The 26,382-nt window shown below is 47.6% G+C and overlaps 2 protein-coding genes across 3 annotated transcripts in view; both read left to right on the top strand.

Annotated features, from left to right (window-relative positions):
- The window catches only part of LOC119390156 (solute carrier family 13 member 5), a 124,305-nt gene that overhangs the window by 69,938 nt on the left and 27,985 nt on the right, over window positions 1-26,382 (top strand). The window lies entirely within an intron of this gene.
- LOC119390155 (solute carrier family 13 member 5-like) overlaps window positions 8,919-26,382 on the top strand; it is a 117,343-nt gene continuing 99,879 nt past the window's right edge. Inside the window, exons 1-2 of one of the 2 annotated variants that reach the window (XM_049414680.1) lie at window positions 8,919-9,151; window positions 23,510-23,628. In XM_049414680.1, coding sequence (XP_049270637.1) covers window positions 9,076-9,151; window positions 23,510-23,628 — 195 coding nt within the window. In that variant the 5' untranslated portion in view covers window positions 8,919-9,075. The remainder of the gene's footprint in view (window positions 9,152-23,509; window positions 23,629-26,382) is intronic. The other variant, XM_049414679.1, reaches the window with a different exon arrangement.

Raw genomic sequence — 26,382 nt, 5'->3', positions numbered from 1 at the left:
CGGCGTTCAATCCGGTGGTGGTGGTGGAGGTGATGGTGGTGTGCGGCGTGACCACCCTTACTGCGCATGCGCACACCCCCTCCAAACACCTCCTCTCCTGCCACCTCTTCTCCACTTCCCTTTCTTCTCCTCACACCCCCTCTCCCTTCCCTCTCAACTACCCCTCCCCCTCTCCTGCGCAACGCCGCGATAAGCGCTAGCGCATGCGCGTCCTCTCCCCCTCTCTCCCCTCTCCTACGCTCCCCCCCCTCGCGCGCCTGTCGACCGCGTCCCCCGCTGGCCCTGTGAGAATTAACGGCCAGGCTAGAGGGAAGACACGAAGCGCGTAGCGTCCTCTTCGCGTTCCACGACGCGAGGTCGGTAGCATGCCCAATGAACGCCAATGGAACGCGATCGTGCCAGTGCTCCGGCGTCGCCTCGCCTCGCCTCATGGTCCCCTTTAGCGGGAGTTGGTGTAATTTTTTTTTTTTTGATGGAGGCGAAAGTGCTGGAAGCCCATTTACTTCAATTTAGGTGCACGTTAATAAGCAAGACTTTTAAAATTCCTGGAGTCCTCCACAACGAAGTGTCTTATAGTCACGTTGTGGTTTTGGCGCATAAAACCCCGAAATTAATTATTTAAGCTTTCTTTGTGTATTCAGCTGCCGCGCAGTTGCTGCGCACAGCAGTGTACTCGGAGGTTACACTCATCTGCATTGCTTCGGTTACTGCAGAAGCATTGTTCCCGCATGAAGAGTGATGTAGTGGTTCGTTCGGTTAGAGCTAATTAGGATGGACAGGCTAGAGAAATCATGTTGACGAAGGTAGGTAGTACTCATGCGATAGACGACCGCGGATGTACTAGACGTTTGTAATATGCGTTCTTCGGTGGTATGGGAGCTTACTTTGTGGGGTTTCATCCATAAAAAGGTTTGGATACATTACACGCTTGGTAATACCCGCTGATACATACACTGGTACTCAATAATTGCGCAACAGTAAGTCAACATTTTTTACAGCGAAAGCTGTTATGAGATCATTTCACCGGCCGTTTTTGGCGCCGTAGTTGTCCGCCGCCGCCGCCGCCGCCGCCGGTGTCCGTAACCACTATCGCTCGAAATAAGAAGCGATAGTGGCCGGCCTGCGCGGAAAGCGCAGCACAGTCACAGCGAAAGCTGGAAGAGCGGCATTTCTAGAGCCAGTTGTAAACTCTCTTGGAGCTACTCATACAAGTACGCTAGCAAGGTATCCACTACGCTACAAATCACAATATTTGTGCAGTTGGGAAGCACCTACAACGCCATTATTCATCATTGTGCGCAGAAGCGAGGTTCCAGCTACACATATGTAAGGCATTATGTGCACTTTGTTTACGTGACGACTGATGACGAAAAAACGCCAGGCCTGCGCTGAAAGCGCAGCGCAGTCACAGCGAAAGCTGGAAGAGCGGCATTTCTAGAGCCCGTTGTAAACTCTCTTGGAGCTACTCATACAAGTACGCTAGCAAGGTATCCACTACGCTACAAATCACAATATTTGTGAAGTTGGGAAGCACCTACAACGCCATTATTCATCATTGTGCGCAGAAGCGAGGTTCCAGCTACACATATGTAAGGCATTATATGCACTTTGTTTACGTGACGACTGATGACGATGATGAATTGTGGCTCAGCCCTTGTAATGGGTTGGAAGCTTTAAACGGCTCACCAGTTACGTAATTCGCATTATGTGACGCCCGGTCGCTATTTCACTCTCCCATCATGCAATATAACATACGTTGACTTGAGAAAGAGAGACAGAGAGAGGAGGGAAGAACTTTATCGAGACCCTGAGGAAATGGATGATGGGCTTATGGGCTCCCTTGGCAGCCAATGCAAGTGCACTTGCGAGGAACCCACTACGCTATACCTCATCATAATTTGTGTGTCATAGGGAAACAGCCACTATACCATTTCTCGTCATTCAACGGAGAGCCGTGGTACCCACTAAAAACATGTAAGGCATTATGCGCACTTTGTTGGTGTTGTGCCTGATGACGATGAAGAATTATTTCAGAGCCCCTTGTAATGGGTTGGAAGCATCCAACAGCCCACTCGTTCCTCAATTCGCATTGTGTGACGCCTGTTTACAGAATTCGCGTTGTGTGGGGCGTGGTTGTTATTTCACTCTTCTACCACACTAAATTACATATGTTAATGTGGTTCCTTCTGGACATGAAGCCTCTATAGCGTCTTCTTGCTAGGCAGTTCCAAGCACCGGCATGGCTCTGAGGTACAACACTGGGCTCCCACGCTGAGGGCCCAGGTTCGAACCCCGTTCCATCCTGGAATTTTTTTCTTATTTCGTTTTTTTTTCTTATTTCTAGCGATAGTGGTTACGGACACCGGCGGCGGCGGCGGACAACTACGGCGCCAAAAACGGCCGGTGAAATGATCTCATAACAGCTTTGGCTGTAAAAAATGGTTCAAAAATTGCACGTTAGTGAGTATATCAATAACGAACGCCTTAAACCAGAATATACGTAGAATAGGAACAGCCATTTCTGTTTTATGTCCTCTACGTATACACTATGCGTCAGAAAAAAATTTCGCTACGAGCTCTGTTAATAATGGGGTTTAACGTCCTAAGACCACAATATGATTATGAGAGACGCCGTAGTGGAGGTCTCCGGAAATTTCGACCACCTGGGGTTCTTTAACGTGCACCTAAATCTAGGTACATGGGCATCAAACATTTTCGCTTCCATTGAAAATGCAGCCGCCGCGGCCGGGATGCCATCCCGCGACCTTCGGGTCAGCAGTCGAGCGCCGTAACCACTAGACCACCGTGGCGGGGATACCAGATTAGTTGCTGCTGTACACCTGTCCGGTGATCAAGTATTGCGTAGCGGTGGTTTACGGACAAGGTGAACATCCACGCCGGTATTGGCACCATCGCGCGAAGGATTCTCATTGAAGTTCTTGTGATTAGATGGCAACCCGCTAGCTCGTCAGCAAACTGAGCAGCGACAACCATCAATTACGAAAAGGCAAGCAAGAACCGCTGTCAGCGAAGTTTATAAAGAGATGTCCTGTTAAGTAGTCTAAACAAACCCCAGTAAGTTATTTCGGAATTGAACTAATGTACTTTGAGCAAGAAGGACAAAACTTTCGAGATGCTAACACAGATGCCTTGTTAAGCAGCTTAAACAAACCCCGGTATGTTTCTGAACTGAAGTAATGTAATTTGACCAAGAAGGACTAAACTTTTAAAATGCTAACAGACATTTCATTCAAATGAAACAAAGTTGGTCACAGTTAACCCATATACGAGCCCAGTGTCCTACATATAGGACGCTTCTTCGATGCACACTAACATCACTATTTCTTTAGCTGATGACTAGCGCCACCTACAGCACATTAAGTAGGCCTCATTCTCAACGTGTACTAGCCTAGATATTGCTTGCTTTTCATGCTGCCACGTACGTGCCGACCGCTTTCTCCGGGCAAACGCATGCTTTGTGTGAAAGACGCCATGGAGAGGAAGAAGTGCACGTGAAATGCCGAACGTTTTCTCTGGGCAAACGCGTGCTTTGTACGAAAGACGTCATAGAGAGGAAGATGTGCAACGTCGGTGTGCACGTGAAACGTTTCAAGGCTTGCCACACCCGCATATAGCACCCCTAATGCCCAGTCTTCTGTATGTATAGGTTGGCTTGAAAAAGCAGTGTTGAGTTTACCTGGCAGTGAATAAAGAACTTGTGCTTTCTTTTGTGGGTAGAAGTACACTTTCTGTGAAGAAAAATATTTGTTTTGTCATTTCTTCTGAGTTTGGGCATATATGGATTAAGAAATTTCAAGCAGACATTTTTGGGCATTCGCGTTTGCTGCTTCATTATATGGATCTATAATAACAAACTTGCGATTGTATCGAAGTATTTTAATATACAATTGGCAAGTATCGTATCGGATACAATTATTGCGGTAGTATCTTGTATCTGTATCTCAAATACTTCTTTCCTGAGTATCTTGTATCGTATGGCGATACAATTTCAAAGTATCTTTGCCCAGCCCTGGCTGTAGACGCACCAGCCGATGTACAATCCGCGTGAAATGAAACCCCAACACCGGCAAGCATTCGCAGTGGTATAGTGCGCGCCGTACGGTTATCACCGTGGACAGGCGTACGCATCCGGTTCGGCAGCACTGCGCACGCATGCGCGCCTGTCCATGGCTTTAACCGGACGGCCCACTGCGAATGCTTGCCGGTGTTCGGGTTTCATTTGAAGCCGGCAGTACATCATCAGTAAAATGGATATGATCAAGCATAGCCTAAGAGGTCAGAAGACAGCAGGTAGTTTTAGAATAGGGGCCCAAACTTTGGGGCCCCAAAGAGCTTTCTTTGCCTGTGCTGGCTTTGGGCCACGCAGGTGGTACGAGTTTGCGAATGGGGTCTTAAGCTAATGGCTTTCTTCTTGCGCTTGCAGCGCTACTGCGGCCAGAACGGCACTCTATGACGAATAATAATTAATGGCTATTAGGTTTAATAGTTTCCAGTTTTCAAACTTTCCGTTTTCGAAACGTATCCACATGTCATTTCTTGTTCTGCGTTTCTATGACGTACAAAGAAGGAGGAAGCAAGGGCGCTTGTGTTCCAGTGCTGGCACTGCAGCTGACGATCACTTAAACCACAAGGCTGCCTTTTCAGACTTCTTTTTACATAAACAGGTGGCGGGAGGCACGGCTCGCTGGCACTGCGCGCACAAAGTTGCTATTTATTGGTTCTTCAGACGCGCATTTCAAGGGGGTCAATCGCAGCGGTGGGCGTAATTTTCACTGTTGCCCACCATTGGGAGAACCCTGAGGTTAGTTTAGATGAGAAAGCGGAGGAATTGCTATATTGATATGAGAGTGTAGCAAGCGAGAAACCCTCTACGCACCAGAGGCATTTTAGCACGAAAGTGTTTTATGCCGGGGTCCACCAAGACTTCGCTGACGTAATTCTGTCACGGATATGACGTTCGTAAAATGCAAACCAATGGATGACAAAGAGAAAAAAATTCACAGCATATCCACGGGTGAATGATGAAGAGCTTCCTGAAGCAATCATGGTTACACCGTGAAATCTTCAGTGGTTTCGCCCCGCAGTAATCAAAGCGATAGCCCAGTACATCATCAAAGACGTGACAAACACTGTGTATATTTATACAAGAAATTTTATTAATCGTAAGTGGTAGCTAGACGTGGCTTCCGTTCCTCCTTCATTATAACGGCTTTATGGTCGGTGAAGTGATGGATCGGTGATGGGTCGTAGTGAGATGTTTGCAAAGACGACGTAGTGGGCAGTTTGCAAAGGTGGCTTCCGTTCCCCCTTCATTATAACGGCTTTATGGTCGGTGAAGTAATGAATCGGTGATGGATCGTAGTGGGATGTTTGCAAAGACAAAGTAGTGGGCAGTTTGCAAAGGATCGGTGATGGGTCGTAGTGGGATGTTTGCAAATACGAAGTAGTGGGTAGTTTGCAAAGGTGGTTACGCCGGACAACGGAGACGTGACAAGGTTAGACTAAGAGGGGCTTCGCCCCTAAAACTGAAGTTCGCCACCGGGAATCGAACCCCATGGACTCTCGGTCCGAGACGATAGGTACCCGACACTGCACCCACTACGCTACCAACGAACATGCACGACGCTCTGCAAACGCGCCTTATATCTCTCACACATTCTTTTTTGAACGGTGCTCTTCATTGACGGGACGGGACAGTGCCGCCGCCTTGGAGCGTTGAAGTGCATCATGACACCAACGAGCGCCGATAGGGAGTGATTCAGCGACGACACAGTTATGGCGTTTCGATGCCAGCGAGCGACGCTGGCCGCTCTAGCATCGATGAGTCGCCGTAGAAGCAGCAACGTATTTTGACTTTCGCGTCGTGTTAGAGGGTGACGGCTTATTTTCAGAGTAGTGCAGCTTCCACACGCACCAATGGTGTTTCTCCGTTGGCTAATGCTTTGAGTGCGACAGCACTGGCTAAGAAAACTGCTGCAATAAGCGCCGCAGAAAGCAACGACGTCGACGGGCGAATGTCGCGCCTTAGTGAAGCCAGACACACGCCAGCCGCATGACGGAGGGATCAGCCATGTTTTTTCCCATTCGCTCAATCATGTGTACGCTAACATTTAGCCCAGATCTCAGATAACCTTCCCGCAACAAAGATCTCCTTTCTTTTTTCTTTAACGTCTCGCCTGTTCACGCTGTACAGCGTACTCCTGGTGACTGATTTACCTACTCTTACTTTTGCGGCAATTTCCATATTCTTTTCGCAGCTGCTGACTACCCGTTACTGTGATCAGAACGCGTGGCAGTGCAGTCGAGACCTTTGGCGTCATTCTTGCTGACAACTAGGCCGGTTTCTATAGAAAGAATGGCACATGTGCTTGTGCCCTAAGTTAAAGCATTTTGTTTGTGCAAAACCAAACGGCAATAGGCATTAAATATTGCCTATTTCAGGGAGAAGCACAAGGAGAGAGTATGAATTTTCGTAGTCCTCATTTTGCAGAAGCGTTGGCCATCGACCGGCGGCTTTGTTCGCTTTATGTGAACCGCAATAAGGAATTACAGCGCAACACTGCAACACTTTTCAAAGTAATGATCAAGTGGCTTCAGTATCCGAGTTTACTGCCTCACGAATCGACTGCCGCATTTTTTTTTTTCGAATCCGTCAAGTATATAAGAAACGTGCTGCAGTGTTTGTCGCTTTTCCGTCCTATCGTTCTGACGAGCGCTCTGAAATCTTTTTAATGCATTAAGCTGGGCTAGTTGGTATTGATTGTATCCTTCCATATTGCTAGCGAACACGCACAAAGGACGACATAGAACGAGACAGGACAACCGCTAGCGGTTGTCCTGTCTCTTTCTATGTCGTCCTTTGTGCGTGTTCGCTAGCAATATGGAAGCATACTCTGAAATCTACCAGGAGAGAGAGAAAGGGGGGGGGTGATAAAGGGACAAGTGTCAGCGCGCGTCATGACCTCGAACACTTCAAAAGAACAGACTGATGGGCTACTTGTTAGGGCATAATTCAGAGCGGTAGCGCAAGGAAGCCCATGGACGGCGACAAATTAATACTGGACACTGCGCTAACAACTCAGTGTTTATCGCACGTGATGCATATAATACACACGACACCGCGCAAAGGAAAAAGAGAGGGGACGGGGGGGGGGGGGGAGGGGAAGGGGCACACAAGGCAATCGACCAAGCAAATCAAACAGGCGGCGGCCGCGACACAAATACCATTTCCTTTTTCGATAAACAGATAAATGGGCAACTTACATTGGTTTCTTCTTTTGTCGGAAGTATCCCTATTTACAATGCATCAAGTGATCGAGTATAGGGTTTTTCACCTTCGTATTAGTAGCAAATAAGTGGTGAGGAAAGCAGTAGTGTTGTTTGTTCATATTCGTTAGCAGACATCGAAGCGTAGGAAGTCTACTGTATGCATGCGGATTCCCCAATAAAACTCTTAGTAGCGCGGGCTCGCTTTTTGTACATTTACTGAAACTTTAAGCAATAGATGGTAACTTATCGTGCAAGAAGTATTTCTAAAGTGTACATAAGCAATTGAAGACACAATATTGCTGATTGCAGGTTTAATACAATGAAATCGCAGGTAAGCTCTCCAACGACAATCCATGGTCTAATGAACGCTTGAGCATGTACGTCCAAGCACGTACGTTTGATAATATACGGAGATGATTTCGCAATAGCCGTACTATCGACCAACTTATTGTGACCTGCGATCCATTGTACCTTGCTTTATCGTGAAATATTCAGATTATAAGCTTCGAAGCTCTATAGTGTGATCATAAAGGTGCTGCAATAACTATATGGCGCTTCGCCATATAAGCTTCAATTCGCCCCAATACAGAGCGATATAATAAGAAAGAAATGAAACAATACGCCAGATCAGCCATCTTTGTATCGGCTGCGCTATTGCTACGCGACGTGCCGATGAGCATAGTCTCGTTTATCGGTACAGCCTCCACACTTTCACTCTTGCAGAGCTCGCCAAGCGGCCGTCCACCCTCTTATACGGGACGCGTGCGCCTCTTCCCTCACTGCATACCAATCTGACCACATTTCTGCACACTCCTCTCCTTTTAAAAAAGCCACGCGTATCTGCCGTTTCTCCACATTGAGTCGTGTTAGGCTGTCGCCGTACGCATCGTCTCTCCATCGCTACGCGCTGACGAGCCGGAACGCCCGACGAGCTCGCATGCTCACCTTCCATGCTCTGACCTTGTCGATCGACAAGTCGTCCTGCCCGTACCGTTCTGCGCAGCCGCGACGCCAGTGTTAAAGAACCATCCCCGTTACACTCGGCGGCGTTATAGGTAGCATTTCCGCTTCTTGTCGTCTTCACCACGGACGGACGCACGGTTCTCAGCCCTCACAAATGAACAGTGATCACCACCGTTGAGTCGAGGCTGTACTCTGTAGGACATCCGTCACCGATCCGCGTTCCTCTCATTGGTAGACGGTCATCCACCATCGAATCGTACTTCTGAGTTATCGCTGTAGTGATTAAGCTTCATGTTAACCCTTACCAAGTAGTGGCCACGCTACGAGACAATCACCATCAACGAAGCTACCGGCTCACAATCTTCACCCTACAAGTCACGCTCATTGTGAGCCCTTGCCTGCAGATTTGTCGCGATTGGAAAACAAGTGTAGCTTTCGAGGCTAAAGGTCCTGGTTTTTGGAGAACAACTTAAGGAATGCGTGAGCCGCGAAGGAAGAAAAATTGCGGCGGTGACAGCGAGACAGTCACGCTGTTCTAAGCACATTCACGGGCATCACGTCAAATGCTCGAGGAAGTCCGAAGGACAAAAAGGAGACCGCCACGCGGAACCTTCAGCCTATAGGCGCGCTCAGCGTCGGTACAGAATCGGTTGCGCAAATCGCGGACGAACTCTTTCTCTCCACCGCGTGCGCATAGAGGGTCTCGCCGATGGCCGCAGTCATGCAAGCGAATTAAGCTCGCCACGGACATCCTTTTCCGTGATTGCTGACGCACAGCCTCCGCTTGCGTATCTCCCCGCGTTACCCCGAGCGAACTGGACGATGGTTACGCGCATCTTTTACGTGGAGAAGCCGCCCAACAGTGATGGGACCAGCTACAACGATGAAAGCTGCGGAGGTAAGCGAGCTCTCACTTGTTATTGGCGAGGGTTGCGTAGCGTTGCTAATCGTGTCGGGCAAAAAAATGTAAATGTACTCGGAAGCACGCTGCCGAAACTGCGCTCTTTCGTAGGAGCATTGGTGTTCCACGAAGCGTGTCTCTGTTTACGTTTATTTGCCGGCAAGTACTGGGAAGATACCATTTACCGATTCGCTGCGCTGCCGTTGTTCTTGGATGGACCTTAACACCATTGAAGGTTGACTCTCTTAGAGAACATAACTGCACCGTCTACGCACTTCGCATATAACTATAATCCCTAAAGCGGTGACAGTGTCCACGTGTTTGCTAAGTCGATTTGTCTGCCTTACTGTTCAGCAAAACAAAAAGAATATAAGGGCACGTTTTTCTTTGTTAAACACAACCCTGATGAAAACCAGCAGACAATGAAGTCAAGAAAGATACGGGGGCGTCGTTTGTAGCCTTTTAACTGTATCGTAGTAATTATGACATAAATGTGAAGAATTAAAGTGGATGAAAAGAAAGCTTGCGGCCGGCAGGGACCGAAACTGCAACCTTCGAATGACACGTCCGATGCTCTCGCAACTGCGCTGCAGCGGCGGTCGTCCTCCCGTCCACTTTATCGGGTATTTATGCGCATGAAAACCTGGGAGTGTTTAGTCAGGGCAGCTCGTAGCCATGACGGTGAGTGTGGAACACTTTTGTCTTTAGAATGTATAGAATTTGCGCAGATATGAATATATGCAAATTTATTATTAAACTCGCTTTGCAATTTATATATGGGTCATTCCATGCCAAGTGTCCCAGACGTGGCGCTCGCACATCGCAGATTGTGCTGATAAAATTTGTGCCTTTTTCCTGTGCCACATAGAGTATTGTGGCAAAGCATTTTTGCTCGACAAAACATTTGACGATCATGGCGCCCCCTCGAATTTCGCGTGTATTTGTTAAACCGTGCCTGATGGAAAAATGTGTATAAAATCCATATTTTGTGTGTTGAGCTTCGAAACCACGCCTGCGCCATCGCATAGATCCTGTTTAGTTGTCCTATTCTTTAATTCCGAAAATTTTGTGTTTCACTACCAGCTACGTATCTTCAAGAACTACGAAAATCTTCAAAGTTCGTGATTTTTCCTTGAGCTATCTGGAACTCTCCCTAACCAATATAAATAATAGTATGATTTTCAGGAAAGTGTATTTTAATACAAAAATGTTTAGGGGTGAAATAGACTTCAATTCTTTCCGAAAAAAATGTTAAATTAGAGAAAATATGCGATTTGTCGCATGTTTGACCATATTTTTCATACTGATGCGGTCCAAGTAAAAATCCACGTCATGCGGTGTTTGATAGAAGACTACATCGTTAAGTAATGAAGAAAGTCTAATCAAATCATTTTTTTGTTTTAAGGAAGAAAATAATTTTTGAATTTGGCCCTCCGAACGCGTCCTGCATTTCTTTTTGTTGGTGCTTCGCCGCAAAGCACGTGGTCGCCCTTGCAGCTGACACTCGTCACAGGCAGAGGCAAGATGCGAGATGTATGTCAGTGACTCTTGAGTGGTCGAAAGTCTTGTCGCGTTGATGTCAGGGCGACGAGTAATGAATTCGCGTTACAATGGGAGCTTGCTTGGCGGGCCCAATGGTAAGTATGGACTCCCGAGAGCAGCCTATGGCGCCATTGGTACAATGTGCTAGAGGGCCGTCTGCACAATTAGCATACGCATACTGAATGAAATAATACATTGTATACACTTGTTTGTCTTGGTATACGTGTTGTGCATTTGTTAGGCGTTAAAAAAAAGTCAACCTAAAAAATGGAGGTACTGAAAGTACGCTCGTTTTGATATAACATTTTATATGTAGTATTAGTCATTATGCAGTGACGCTATAAAGCATAAATTGATATACCTGAGAAAGTTCGTTTAACTCGAAGCTTTCTTTCACGATGGTCGCCTCTTGATAATCACGCTGATTCCTTGTAAACTAAATTTTTGCGTATTGATAATTGTTGCCGTTTGCTGCGCACTCTTTCTTTTTTGTTTATTCTTTATGTTGCGCTGTCCAAGTGAGAATTGCTCTGCTTTATGGAACCTAAATTTCACACTACAGTTCAAGCCACATTTAATGAAGTGATGAAAACGCGCGAAATATTTCGTTAAACAGGGAAATTCGTAAAATCGAGAAAGAGAATTTTGGGTGCTTCGATATCTAAAATTGCAACTTATAGTGACAACCAAAAGCTTCCCCGGCATTGTTCGTACTGCCAACCCACGCCTGCGCAAGTGAAAAGCCCACGAGGACAGCCCGAGGGCGGCCCGCACATGGAGGCTTCCATGTTGCCCGGACGTCATGGAGCCCCCCATGTCTGGGCAATGCAGGCCATGTAGACGGTCACATGAGAATATGACCGGGTACCGATATGCAAAGACGCGGCGAGCGAATGGAGAGACTGTGAAACCAGGCCGAGCGAGAAAGTTGCGAGGAGACGATCAGTGATATTGTCGCATAAACCCCGAAATAGCGAAAGCAACCACCGCCGTTCCTTTGTGTCGTGCATGGGCTCGGCGTGCAGCCTCACCAAATATAGCTTGCGCGTGACTAGGGCGCCAAGATGTCTTAACGCGATAACGTCATAGCGGACGCTCGAATAAAACCAGTCCGTGACAAAATTGGAAGGAAATCGCCGCTTTTTAAACCGCGAAGCTGTTCTTGGTCGAGCCTTTCACGTCCGGGATCCGTGGTAACGCTTGTGTGTATTATAAAAGGGTATGCGCCACAGACATTGGGTAAATCCCACTACTCACCACTGGTCCGCTAAAAATGAAGGCCACAGTTAGCCCAACATGCGGGTATGCGCCACAGAAATCTGTGCGGCCTATCAGAAGCTTTCGTCAACATGAACACGTATGTATCACAGAAATTGGGTAAGTTCCGCTCCACACAAGTTTCACTGAAAAGGAAGAAGGCAACAGTTAGCCCAACAAATGGCGTGCGTGTTACCACAGTTGCACCAATGTCACGTGATACTTTGTGGTTTATAAAAGGTGGTGGCTAAACTACCACCTCAAAGCTTAACAAATAGTGTTCAATACAGAGCAGTGATACAGCATATCTGAAAGACTTGCAAAACATAGAAATGCGTTAGCCTGACGAAGGGACGCCTAGCTTCGCTGTTTCATCGGTGTTAGCGAAGCGGAGTTGGTTTAATTTTTAGACGTTAATTGAGGAAAAGTCTTCGTTAGATCGAGTTTGGTGGACAAGATGGTTCATTAATTCGGGTTAATGAGAACATTGAACCCTCTAGGTACCTGCCGGGGAATGAAGGTTCTTCGTTAGATCGGGAACTTCGTAAAATCGAGTTTGGTGAGATCGACTTTCAACTGTACTTCGAATGTTGCTACACAGAGCCTTATGAACAATACAGCTATCAGTCGGTGCGCGATCGCGATAGTATGTTACCGCGCATTATGCACGATTATAAAATCTGGACCCGATTACGAGTTTCGAATAATTGAAAACTTTCAATACAGCAAGCTTGCTGACGCTGGAAATGCTGTACAGGGTGTTTATTTAATTTTTTTTTTAGAATACCGATTTATTACAAGAATTCTATGACAGTAAGCCACCTAGCTTCGCACACGAATTCAACGTCGAGGAGCAAATATCTCGCTGGTGCGAGACTTATTTTTGAAAAAGTAATCATCAGAAACTTGTTAATTAACATCTCATTATCAACGCCAAGGCTGTTGTTGGTATAGGAAAGTTGTAAGTTACCACAATTTATGACGCGCCTATTAATTGCAAGTAATCTGCATCGCAATATCAAAACAGAGCGTGCCGGCCGCGGAGGAAAAGTTGGCGCTCTGTTGAAGGTCGAGGAACTCGATACGCATACAAAGCACTCTTGGCGTTTCGAAATGCAATCCATACGTTGATTACATCGTGTTTCTCTCGTTTAGCCAAGTTTTCGTCACTAAGTGTCTCGAGATCATTAACCTTTTCCGTAGAGCCCAGAATGAATTAGAGAACGCCAAAACAGTGGAAAACTTCAGTATTTCATTTGCAAGCTCAGGTTGGAGAATCCCACACGTGCTGTTCCTATAAGTACGGAGGGCAAAACATACGCTCCCGTTCGATTCAGGCCGCTCGTAAATAATGAGGAGAGGTATCGCTACAAGCTGTTTCACTGGCCTTGAAGAAATCACGCTTCTATCACACGGAGAACAGAATCCGAGCCTAATGAACACACTTGCGAACAAGCGAGCTTCTTACGCATGTTTTTGTGTCCATAGCAAAGAAGTGAAGAAAGGTATATTGATAATCACCCGTTTGTAGCACGAAGCCACAAGGATAGCCATATGGATTTCTCACATAGAAAGCTTTCGTAGTTGCCCAAGAGTTCGTCCTTGCCAAAAAATTCATCAATCGGTAGAGCAGGTTCGCGGCTGTTTATATCACATATATATTTTTTTCGTGAATGCAGAATTAAAAAAAGGGGGGGGGGGGCTCTGACAGCAAACGTCCTGTCGTCTTCGCGCAGCAACTCTACGTCGAGGCGGAAATACCTTGCCGCTGCTAAATTTACTTTGAAAACTAATCAACAGAAACTCCTTAATTATACCTTTCTAATATCAGTTTGTCGAATGTTTCGACAACTAAAAAATTATTTTCTTTCAGAGCGATCCGCATGAACTTCTTTGTGGCTTCGTGCTACAAATGGGTGGTTGTCAATTTACCTTTCTTAACGTTTCCGCCACCTTGCGTAATTCCGCAGAACTGAATTGCGGTAGAGAAGTGGTTGAGAGAGCAGAGGCTTTGTCACGCGCGAAGTCATGGCAGGAAAACAACAACTACAAAACAAACAACTCAAACGATTGGCCGCCATTCCATACATACGCAACATTTCACAGCTTAAGAAAATTTCACAGCTTAAGAAGTCTACATGAAGCCTTGGGTTTTAGGGACAACAATGGAAAGCTGAACACGCCCGCGATAGAAATAAGTAAGAGACGGTTAGAGTATTGGTGGCAGAAAAGTAGAGATAAAGTACAAATATAAATAATGGGGAAAAATAAGGTTTTTCGGCCTTAAGAGGCAGAGAGATGGACCGTGAATTTATGTTTTTTTTGGTATAATTAATCAGTGTGGATAAGGTATTAAGCAAACTTGAAACAAGGAAGTTTTTTTTTTTTCTTTTTTTTCTTCGAGCCTGGTGGCAGACATGTCACCGCCCCGTTATAAAGGGGACGCTCATAGCATTCATCCATCCATCCATGATGCTAAATCATGATGGTAATGCTTATGCTTCTGTTAAGTGATCATGATGATGATTATGCACGTGATCTCGCTAGTGAATCACATACACTTGCGCGCTTACAGCTTCGCTGGCCGATGGCTTTTTGTCGCGGTGCCTAACTGGCTGCATTTAATATCAAACAGATACCAAGAGCTGTCGCTCGGAAATGCACGGGTACTCGTCTCAAATGGTGGTCTCACCTTTCCTTTCCCTTCCATATTTCCGTTCCCCTCCCCCCGCAACCCTGCGCCGTGCTCCCTCATAGGTTGTAGAATCTAGTGTAGTTTTTGTCCGAAAACCCCCATCTCTATTCGTACGATTTTTCGCCAGTTCTCTTATTCTCTACGCGCTCTCCCGCGCCTTAGCGATAACGAAGCCCGACATATAATGTATAAGAAGCCCGGTACGTTGGTACGTTAGCTACGCGGACTCGCGGTTCCTTCGCAGATGGTTGGATATAACACGGACGCACGGTCGCCGTGCCCTTGAACAAACAAACCGCCGGGCCGCTGACGGTCAATTGTGTTTACGATCATGATCTTCGACGACTATCACCACTTGCCGCCCGCTTGTAGCCAAGGACAACTTATGGTCTCTTCCTGTGGAGATCAACCCTTAACTTCACCACCGTTCGCGCTTGTATAGCTAAGGAAGATTGCGCTATGCAACGGTAATCGTTGATTCGTGTACACATGGCGCGACATTTTAATGCATCTTTCTGATCTGTAGTGCTCGATAGTTCCTTGGTGAAAGATGATAAAAGACATGTTCCCTGTTGTTCCTTCAGTTCGCCTTTTTTTTTTCTTCCGTTCTTACTGTGGGTTTACTTTTGGTGACGTTTCATCGGAGTTTCTCCCAATAATATTGCTTTTCGTTGGCTTCGTTTCTCGTCTGCCTATCACCTCCCTGCGGGATACAAGACTCAATGAAACGCTTTCAATCAATATTGCACTAATGCATTTGGGGCGTGTGTGAACTGAAATGAGCGCGTGTATCTCGGCTTGGGAGAGAAAGAGACACCGAGAGTAAGCGGCAACCCGAGCGCACATACAGGCGTTTTTTTTTACTTGCTATGTTCTGTTTCTCACCTCCTGAAATAAAATCGATGGAGGAATACATTCCCATTTACTAGCTTGCGAGTGTATACGCAAGTAGCTGTTACTGCCTTTATTAACCTCTCTTCAGAAGACAAATTGTATGCGAGCGATTTGGCAAACACTAGCATTATCCAAACGGAAAGCAAGAAGCACACTCGCATGCACACCGAAAGTGCAGATTCTGATGCATGTCCTCGCCGAATATTCTTTCGAGAACATTTGATAAGATATGCTATCTGGCTAGTTGGAGTGGTTATATTTTATTTAGCAGCGTAACACATTAGAAAAGAAGGCAAAGAGGGTGAACACAGACTGGCAAGAGTTGACTTCTACCGTGCATGTTTTTTCCAGCTTATGTGCAATTGCAATAAGCAAGTGCGCTTGGCAAGGATCAGCCTCAAATCGCGCATGAGTGCTCCTACATTCAAAACTGTACTTCGGACTTATGAAAACAAGACTCAGGGGCCATGACTTGTCAACATTGTTGCCCAATGTGAGACCCAATCTTGCGCTGCGTTGCACCCAGTACGTTGTTGCAGCCAGGGTGTTGAGGGCGAAAATCACGGTAGGAGTCGCCTCGACTCCTACAATCCGGGCTACGTTGCAGTCCGATGCAGAGCCTCCCATACTGACTTGTCCCTTCTGTCCTTCCTTAGCGACCTATAGGCTTCCCAAGCAACGCTTAGCGGCGCTGCTGCTCTTGACAGGCAGCGCCATCTCTGGCAGAAAAACAGAAACAGGGGTGTAAGCAGCGCGCGTTTTCCCTTCTCTCCAGCGTTGCTGCTCGCTTCTGTGCACGTGCATGAACTCTCGCGGTACACTTGCGGCGCCTCCCAATGTACCGCTTGCAGTGCGGCTTCAAAAGGATTTTCAAGCTTGACTGGCACTTCCGAAAAGCGAACTTGATAAAATGAGAAAGGCTCGTCAATCACGTTAACGGTGCAGAGCAGACGATCGACGACAACGACGCCCGACTCAAAGCGAAATGCATTTCCCAAGTCGCGATTACACCGTGTAGGATGTATACCTCGAGGTAAGTCTCATTCTGTCATGTTAAAGATGAATAATGGTGCACATGCACTCCGAAATGAAGCCGTACACGCTATCGATGTTCTGCGGCGTGGACTACGAATCATATGATTGTTGTTTTGATATGGCATGCTTACAGTAGCAGCCGTGTACTTTCGTGAACAAGCGTTTGCGGCGTGCGAAAAAAAGATCATACGGCCATGGCACTGCTTCCTGAGAAGGTTAGAGTCAAGTCCTCCGTGCCGCTGGAGAATCACCCGCCGATTAAGACGCGAGGCAGCTAGCTGAGCTTTAACCACTGTGAAGCAAGATGAACTGCTCGCCTCGTTTTCTCGGCTCTCGCGTCATGCTTGCAGTCTCTTTTTATGATATCGACTTGACAGGCGTATAAAACCTGTTGCGCGAACGCGGCTAGAAAATCGCACAAAGTCAGAAAGTGGTTACTTCAAGGTTGCAATTGCAAAGCATGTATTAAGTGCCAGTTATATTTAGCGGCTTAAATATATATCACCCCAATAAAGTGACAAAAAAAGCAAACCTGCAGAACGATGTCAAAGCTTGCTGAAAATGCACAGACGTTCGTTCCGGCGTGATAAAGCAGCCTTCCCGACGCGTGAAATGCAGGCGCCGAACTTCTGACAATGTGCCGAGTTCAGTTGAATTCAACCAACCGCGCAATGCTAACGGTATAACGCGAATGTAAACGTTCAAGAACGATGGGTAGGTCTCACGAGCACGGGGAATCAAAACACAAAGCAGCTTCACCTACAACCGTAACTGGAGTTTAACAATGCAAGAAGACAGCGAGTAATCATTACTGTAGTCGCTGCGTGCATGCGCCGTGTTACTTACCGATTCAGGTAGTCGGAACGAACGAAAGCGATGAACTCAGACAGCCAAAATAGAAGGCGAGACAGCGCTGTCAGCTATCCACGCTTGCCGCCTTTATTTCTCGTGCGACACGCCCGGGAACCGATACAGTTTAACACGTGAATGGTGTGCCTTGGTGTCGTCTGCACTGTTGTGGCTGGCCACTAAACCGCAATGCTTCGGACCACGCTTGCGCTTCCGCGGGGTCGCTTCTGCCATCGCGGAAATGCGCAGCTTCGCACAGCAAGCCTCTCGGTTCATATTTTTGCCTCTATGGGGAACTGTAAGGCCTTCCCGATGCTCGCCACCTGTGCGGCTTGGTTGGTGGAGCAACAGAAGTTGTTTTTTTTTCTTCTCTCCTCAATCCTGGAATTCGCCGCCACATTCAGCTATTACGCCGCAATGTGGGTTTTTAACTGAACAAAAACTACCGAACGCGGTTGATTTTGTAGTCTTATGCGACAGCAGCGAAGTTAAGAGACGGCTGAACCAGAATCGACGCCAGCGTGGATCGCGAGCCATGGCTTCGCGTGCGACAGCCAAGCGCCTTCTTTATTAGATGCGAAAGCATCTTATGCTCGGGGCAGTGTCCGTACTGCGGTGTCCGCACCCATATTGCGCATGCGTCAACTCTCCCCCCTCTCCTCGTGTGAGCGCGAGGAGGTGGGGTGGAGGAGGTGGCGTGAGCGCTGCCTCCGCTTCGTTTCTCTTCTCCCGTTTCTCTCTCTCCGCCACAGCTATGCGCTCGTATATAAGGCGGCGCGCGTTCGCTCCCGCTGCACTCTCCTTCGCAACGGCGCTATGGACGCTCGTGAAGCTGAACATAAACTACAACGCCGGCAAGCGTTGCACTCTCCTTCGCAACGGCGCTATGGACGCTCGCGAAGCTGAACGTAAACGGCAATGCCGGCAAGCGAATCTCGAAGCTGCGAGGCCGCGAAAGCGCGTGTTCGCTATGCTTCCCTCATTCTCTCTCTGTGCAACGGTGTGCGAAACGCCATGAGCAACGTCAACGTCGGCGCTAGTTGCAGTGGCAGCGCCACCGCCGCGGCGCAGAGGAAGGCTCGGGAAGCCAAACGTGAACGTCAGCGTCGGCAAGCAGTAATTCAAACACCTCGACAACCACCGTCTCATAAGTCACATAAGAGAAACGGAAACTCGATGCGCACCCGACGATGCTTTCGCATCCCACCATGGTTGCCTGTAGGGAGAGATGATGTGTAATTTTTTCCTCTCTTGCGGTCGCGCGCAATCCGGTTTGCTCGCCGCCCAATGTGAAGCGCCCAAATGAGGGCGCTACATTTTAGTCGCCCATATAACTGCGCCACGCATTTAAAAGTACGAGCTAACCGTGTTTCAAGGAGTCCCAGCGTCTCGTGTGTTGATTCTCTCGTCACTCGATCCTCTCGAATTTTGCGACCACATGAGTCAGACTCAGACAGACACGGCATCATTGTGTCAGAACACACAAAAGGGCAAAGGTGAAGGACAACATGTAGGTTGGTTGGTTTTATGGGCTTTAACGCCCCAAAGCAACTCATACTATAGGAGACGCCGTCGTGGATTGTTCCTGTTAATTTACGCTGCCTGAGCTTCTTTAACGTGCACAGTACACGGACCCCAGCATTTCGCCTCCATGGAAATGCGACCGCCGAGGCCGTATATCGAACCCGCGCCTTTCGGACATCACATAATAAGGATTAGCTATGAACTGAAAACTACGTAGAGAGCGGGAGCAGCTTATCATTGTTAAGCAATCGAGATGACCTGCAATCTTCAGTATCTTTTTTACATCTTTTTCTGAGCCCGTATCTCCTATTTGTGCTTCGCGCCACCTCCATGGCCGACCGACCCATCTGCGGTCATCACAGTTGTGTGTACGCAAGTGGTTGGTGTATTTGCAGACCCTTATTGGTTTCTGCGAACGCGAACCCATCGATAAGGAGTATTCCCTCACCTTTGGTCTGAACACACTTATTACGTCATCTCGATCTGTCGTCACAGCACGTCGCGACGCTCGAAGTCTGGGTCACGTGTACAAACTTCGGAAAGACGGAAAAGCTGGCCGACTCGTGATAGGAGTAGCCGCTGCAAAGGTGAGACGAATCTTCGCGCTGTCAGTTTGAATGCCTAATTGTGTGTTTGGCTTTGAGAATTACTGGGAGCGCTACGGAAATCCACGAGCACAGAAAATTTTTCAAGGTTCACTCGAAAAAATAAGAGTGAGCTGGAAAGAAAAGCAGGGTGGTTAACAAACATAGAAAAGCCTAAACAAGTCTTCCTGCTAAATAGTGTAAATGCCCAAATATGATAGCCGTCGTCCATACGTCTCCAGTTTAGCTTTCACTAGGTGTGTGTTAACTAGAAATAGGTTTGATTGTAAGGGTAGGGCAAATTTACAAAGTGCAAAGACGATTTTGCGAAAAATTGCACATGTTTCTAATTTAGACCTTCTGCTTTCAAAAGAGAGTGTCCTACGACCTCATAGCTGTCTTATATTGCACTTGAGTGACATTCTACTATAAATTTCGCATTCTGAGTAAATTTGCAAGCTACGGTCGCGGCCCAGACTCCACCTCTAGTTCTCATATTCATGTCAAAACATTGTAGCCCCTCAGCTATAGCGCCAGGTTACGTGAAAGGATAGCCAGAAGATAAGCCATATCAAGAGGAGGATAGTGCAACAAACTAAGTTGTGTGCAACGCAGCAACAGTCGGGGATATTATGCTTTTTTTCGCAAAGTAAGACAGTGGTGAAGAAACTTACATACGACATGGTTCTGGAGAATAGATTGTTCTTCTACGCTTCAAAAACTGCGATGCTGCGCTCCTATATTGATGCAAAAGTATCAAATGACTCAATCTCCTAGCCGTCTGTCCTAGCGAAACGGCAGCTAAATTACTATCGGCTGCGACACCTTGTGCTTTGAAAGAGCAGAGGAGAGGGAACACTTGCTGCACCGCTGGACCAGGTGCTGCATGAGGGGAGAGAGAGAGAGAAATAAACGTTTATTTGCGAAACAGTGTTCCGAACGATGCCCGGTCTCACCCTAAGGTGGGAGGGCTCCCTAGTCCAGGAACCCTCTGTCTTCGACTGCCCTTTGGCCCTGGCGAAGAGCTGTCGCTGGTCTTCCAGGTCCTCGAGGGCGAGCTTGGCCTCTCGCGTTTCCGTTAGGTGGTCGTCGTTCATATTTGGTGCTTGGTTCACGTCCGTCTCCGGTTGCATATCGCGGTTTGCATGACACGGGTATTCCAGGAGCAAATGTGCCAGGGTGTCCGGTACGCTGCGCAGCGGGCACTTGAAGCTATGTTTCGTTGGGTAGATGCGGTGCACTGATGTTCCATATATGTGTGTGTTGCTTTGCAGGCGTCTGATGATCACGCTTTCTTCTTTAGTCAGTTTTGGATGTGGTAGATGTTACACCCGTCGCTCCAGTCTGTAGTGTTGAAGTAGCGACGAATAGGTGTTCTGTACAGCCTCCGTCTCTTCATCCATGGGTCGGATATCCTGTGGGCTGAGTACAGCCCCGCTGACGTACACGCGGGCAGCGGCATGGGCCGCTTCATTTCTCTGTAGACCCTCGTGTCCTGCTACCCATATTACGCAGGTGTATGGGAGTAGAGGGCTTCGCCGTTTTATGATGTTAAGTGAATCGGCTGAAATGTGTCCCTTCACATAATTCCTGCAAGCTGCATAAGGTGAGAGAACATTGTTTTACGCCATGTCACCATCGCTCTCGCTATGGGATCGAAGCCTAGCTGTGTTAGCCGCGCATTCTTTGTCAGCGGAAGCTCTAACTTGTGCTCTAAGTTCGTCTGGGTCATCGCTGTAAAGAAACCGAATGTATTAAGAAAGAGGAAAAGCCGCATGGTTCCTTATACATTTGCCTAAGACGACTGGAAGGCGAAATCCATCTTCTTTTTTCTTTTGTATGAATTTTGTTGCCCCCTACACACATGCACTTCCTGCAAGTTATGTGATGACGTCATCACGTGACGTCACGTTATAGTTACGCCCCGATGACGTCACTAATTTTGGCGACATTTGACGACATGATGACGTGAAATCGCGGGGCCATCACATATGGTGACTTTTTGCATCACTCGCATTGACGCCGACGGCGGTCCCTTTTCGCGTTTATGACACCTCTAAGGCTTTCAAAAATCATTCGCGGAAGCGAGTTTGGAACCGACGCTCAGAAGCCGAGTGTCTTACCCACTGGACTAAACCACCGCATGCCTCCTAGATAGCAGGCCTGCGCACTCTGATATGGGACATCTTGCTACTTGACCCGAAATTTCGGTGCTACCGCTTTGGTCACGACTGGCTTGGAAGTGGAAATTTCTCTCCAAGCAGCATGATGCGATAAAGAAGTTTGCTTACGCCTGCTATCTTGGAGGCGTTTCGCGCGGTTTCTATCTTTGTCTTTTTTTCACCCGCGCTGGGCTTAGCTGTTGCGCTTGCCTGCCTGCCTCGGTAGCCGCTGCTGCTTTCTCAGTCTCTTTTCGCGCAGGACGTCAGTGATATTCAGCGTTCGCATCGTAGCCTGATGGTGCTTGCTGGCTCGGACGTTCAATCAGACAGTGCTTTCGCATTCACAAGTTGCAATCTAATAAAAAGTGCTTAGGTGTCCTTGTATTACTGGTTTTTTGTTAGCTGAGTCAAGCGGTTAATACTTTCCATTACTAAGATGCAGAAGCCAGCATGAAAATTAAGCTCCTCCGTTCTATTATAAGGGCATCTTCGCCCGACGTCTTGGCAAAAGCCAACCTCTTGCCTATTGTTTCCCCTGCAAGTATGACCAAATCAGCCCAAATACGCACGCTTCACTGTCCCCTACAGGTTGTGTTGTGACGGAATAAAGAGTAGAATAGAATATAACTTGCGGCAGGCGGCTACAACGCCTCCTCTCCCCCCCTCCATTAGGGGCTCCTGTCAGTAGCACCTCAAGATCCAATAAAGTTCGTTGTCTGTCTGTGTCATTAGGCTGGTTCAGGAAGCGATGTGTTTCGTTGTGGAGCACAGATGTGGGGTCACAACCTTACAGAAATCCAGGTCCCATAACACCATATACTTGGCAAAGTGCACATGTAGGTGCTTGTGACACCTTACTTGTTACTCCGAAAGTATATCTTTGGATACTCCTGAGGTCGCTCTTCAAAAATCATGAGGCGTAGTAACACTGGCATTTTACTTAGCGTGTGTCGGTGTCAGTTATCGCTATTTCATGGGTTGCAGAGATGAATTGTTACCAAAACCAGCGTGGAATTATATGTTCTCTGTCAGCATGACCGTTCTGTACCATCAATTTACAATCAATTTGAAATTTGATATGAACACAGAAATTGAACACGAATCAGATGAGAAGGCAGTTTTAGCTTCATATATGAAATACATACATACATACATACATACATACATACATACATACATACATACATACATACATACATACATACATACATACATACATACATACATACATACATACATACATACATACATACATACATACATACATACATACATACATACATACATACATACATACATGCATACATATACCCGCCACGGTGGTCTGGTGGTTATAGTGCTCGACTGCTGACCCGAAGGTCGCGTCATTGAATCCTGGCCGTGACAGGCCGAATTTTCGATGGAGGCAAAAATGCTTGAGGCCCGTGCACTTAGATTTAAACGCACGTTTAGGAAACCCAGGTGGTCGAAATGTCTGCAGCCCCCCTCTACGGCGTCCCTAATAATGATATCGAAGTTTACGGACGTGAAACCGTAACAATTAATATTATTTCATGCAAACATACACGCACAAGGCTTTCAATGGCAGTCATTTAAATTGATATACTTACCAAACCAGCCTATTATATAGTAGTATTTAAAATATTAGAATCTTTTGTTACTGCAAATGCTTGCTTTTGCAAACGCAGATCTGTTGCCCCGAGAGCAGCCGTGTAAAGTTTGAGACCAATATCCCCAACCTGAGCGACTGTGACTGCGTGTGTGGCGTTCCCTCTTCTATATATTTGTCTGCACTGGATCGTTTCCATTTCAGCCAGGACAGGCCGCAAGATGCTGGCTGCACTTGGTGGGCTCAAGGAGTCCTGGCGTTTCGTGTACCTCATATGTGTGCCCATCCTCCTTCTTCCTGTGGCATTATGCATCGGAGGAAAGGTATGTGCTGTTTGTGTTCTCCAAGTAATGAGGACCCAACTCCGAGATTGTTCTTTTTTATATTCAATTTTTGTAACTCGTGCCTAGCCATCCTTTACGACTGCTGAGAATGCTCTAACGTAGAATAAAGCAGTGCGCCTTTATAAAAATTCTCCAATCTCATGTGCTTACTTGTATGCAGATAGCTACGAGTAAACTACGCCATCCTGACCAACAACTAAGCGGCAAGAGTGTTGAGAAGCTCTGGCCGCCCATCGACAAAAAACAATTAAGTGCGCCACGAAGAATAAGTTAGTAGTTACTGTTACCCACCTTTGTTGTTCTCTTATCCGTTTTCGTTTTGTTATGCTTCTCGCGCACACATGTTCAATTTTGTATGACTGCTCTCACAGGGACCTGGATCGGGCCTGTGTACTACATGCGATGTGTTAAGATGCGTCAGCCTGGCGACGGACAATGGGAAGGTGGTCGCTGTTGCGACTGTGCTCTTGTGAGGTTGTTGGCGATGTCGCCAGGTGGTTTGATCTAGCTGTAGACACGGCGCGTTTACGGCGAAACCCCGCAGCGCCATCTCGCGGTACTGTCAGCTGTCGTAGGTGTGGCCGGCACTGTACACTCGTGGCAGAGTGGGTGGCGGTAGGTGGCACGCCACACGTCGGTCTTTATCTGTGTGTAGTGCTAGCCGACAAGCAGATGGGATGGCGGTAGCGGCGGCGCTGGGCCCTCACACAGGCGCGAAGTGACAAGAGCAAGGACTGCGGCAAGGGCGTGACTCATCGCTTCCGGTCGACACGGCGAATGTTCAGCCACTCCCAGTGACTTCCACATTTCGTCGCGAATATATTGCCACTAAATTCTGAGACGACGGGATCAATCGACGCAGTTCTTTTAAAAAAACGTCCTTTATGGTCTCACGCAGGTTATCGAAGCAGAGCCCTTGAATTCTCCGTAGTCTAGCTTCGAGTAGCGATTACGTTGTCGGGTGCGCATTTCCAGCGTAATCTCGCTTGTCGGGTCCTAGAGATTTTCCTGGATAGTCTTCTCTGGGTACCGCATCTGCCAGTGATGAGCTCCTGCTTTATTGCTCACATGAGGAACCGAACATTCTTGTCCTGATACATGCCAGCGCCGGCGTGGCGGAAGATTAGGGTCATCTCTTCCGTGAAGACTGCGACGTTTTGGTTTGGGTGCTGCACGCCGATTTTAAGCAGAGCTTCGGCCCTTTGCTTGCGCAGGATGCTCATAAAGGTAGCTAGTAAGATGGTTCGAAAGATGTCCCACGTTGTCAGAGTGGAATCCCTATTCTCAGCCATGTCCTGGCGGAGTCATCCCAACAAAAGTACATAGACGCGCCGTAGCTCATTGTCGAATTCCTGTTTGTTGAAGGCATCAATGTTCTCGTAAGTTTCAAGCCAGCTTTCTTGATCCTTGTAGGGTGTTCCACGGAAGGTCAGTGTCTCCCTGGGTTGCTGCACCACGACTGTCGCAGGCTACACTGCGGCCGTCATCATAGCCATAGGCGTGCGCACAGGCGGGGGGGGGGGGGGGTCAGGGGAGAGCGGCCGCCCCCCTAATCACCTAAGAGGGGGGGGGCGAGATCTGCCCTGTACATTGACCCTTCTAGTCACCTAAGATGGGGGAGGGGCGCAAAATCTGCCCCATACAATGACTAAGTATGGTGGGGGAGGGGGCGCTGCGATGAATCTTTGCCCCCCCTGATGACCTGCGCACGCCTATGATCATAGCTGTTGTCTGCGTCGTGATCTCGGTCATCTTATCTGGTAGGGGTCAGTACTGCGATAAGCAGCCCTTGTTACCTGCGGCTAGTTCAATGGTCCGGGTCGGCACCGGTGCATTTTTAAAAAATGTGGGCTTTGTTCTTGGCTTGTCGGGGGTATCCGCTACATGAATAGTGAAGCACCTCCACTGTATGTCACGTAGTTTTCACGGTGAAGAAAGCAGCAGTTAAACTCGCAAAGATTGACCTCTTTACTGAGCGAATCTGTGCTTAACAATACGAAACGTTCTCATTACGAAGAAAGAGGAAGGCGTGGGGTCGATCGACAATAATCTAAGCTTCGGTGAAATACGCCGGCTTTTATAAAGGCGTCATCGTACATTCCAGCCTAATTTACGGTGCTCATGTGGATGTGTAACTATAGGCGTGAAGTGTAGGAGTGTTTCACGCCCCGAAACCCCTTTCGCATCAAAAACAATTGTGCCAGTTAATATTAATGCAAGCATGATTCGGCCAACTTCTTAAACAAGCCGAACGAGGCGATTAAAGGTTTACGTAGAGTTCATTTTTGCAATACACATGAGAAGCTTGCATGTAACGAGAAAAATTTGTCTGATTTTTACAGCTAGTGATAAATGTAGGCAGACAATTCCATTCGCTAATTGCCCGTGGAAAGTATTGAAATGTAGAACAAACAGGTTCGAATAAGTATTCCTGGAAAGCTTGTGAGAGTCATTAAGTGAGCGTCCAGTTTTTTAGAGCGCAGCTCTTGGGCGTCCGTTCCTGCGCTGAGCGGCGTCGCCGTCACCGTTGCCCTCACTGTCGGTGGCGTAATCGATACGCATGAAAAAAAAAAAAGTCGCCCGCATCTTCCCACGGGAGAACTCGAGTAAATGCGTCGCAGAGTGGTGGGGGTATTGCGTGAATGTTGCGTAATTGGGTTTTGCAGAAGCGTCGCGCTGCCCGAGTGATGGATTCGCTGCTCGACGTTCACGAACGGTTGCTGCTTCTCGAGC

Source organism: Rhipicephalus sanguineus, chromosome 4, assembly GCF_013339695.2.
Source record: "Rhipicephalus sanguineus isolate Rsan-2018 chromosome 4, BIME_Rsan_1.4, whole genome shotgun sequence".
NCBI classification, from domain to species: Eukaryota; Metazoa; Arthropoda; class Arachnida; order Ixodida; family Ixodidae; genus Rhipicephalus; species Rhipicephalus sanguineus.
This window is presented reverse-complemented; position numbering and strand designations above follow the sequence as displayed.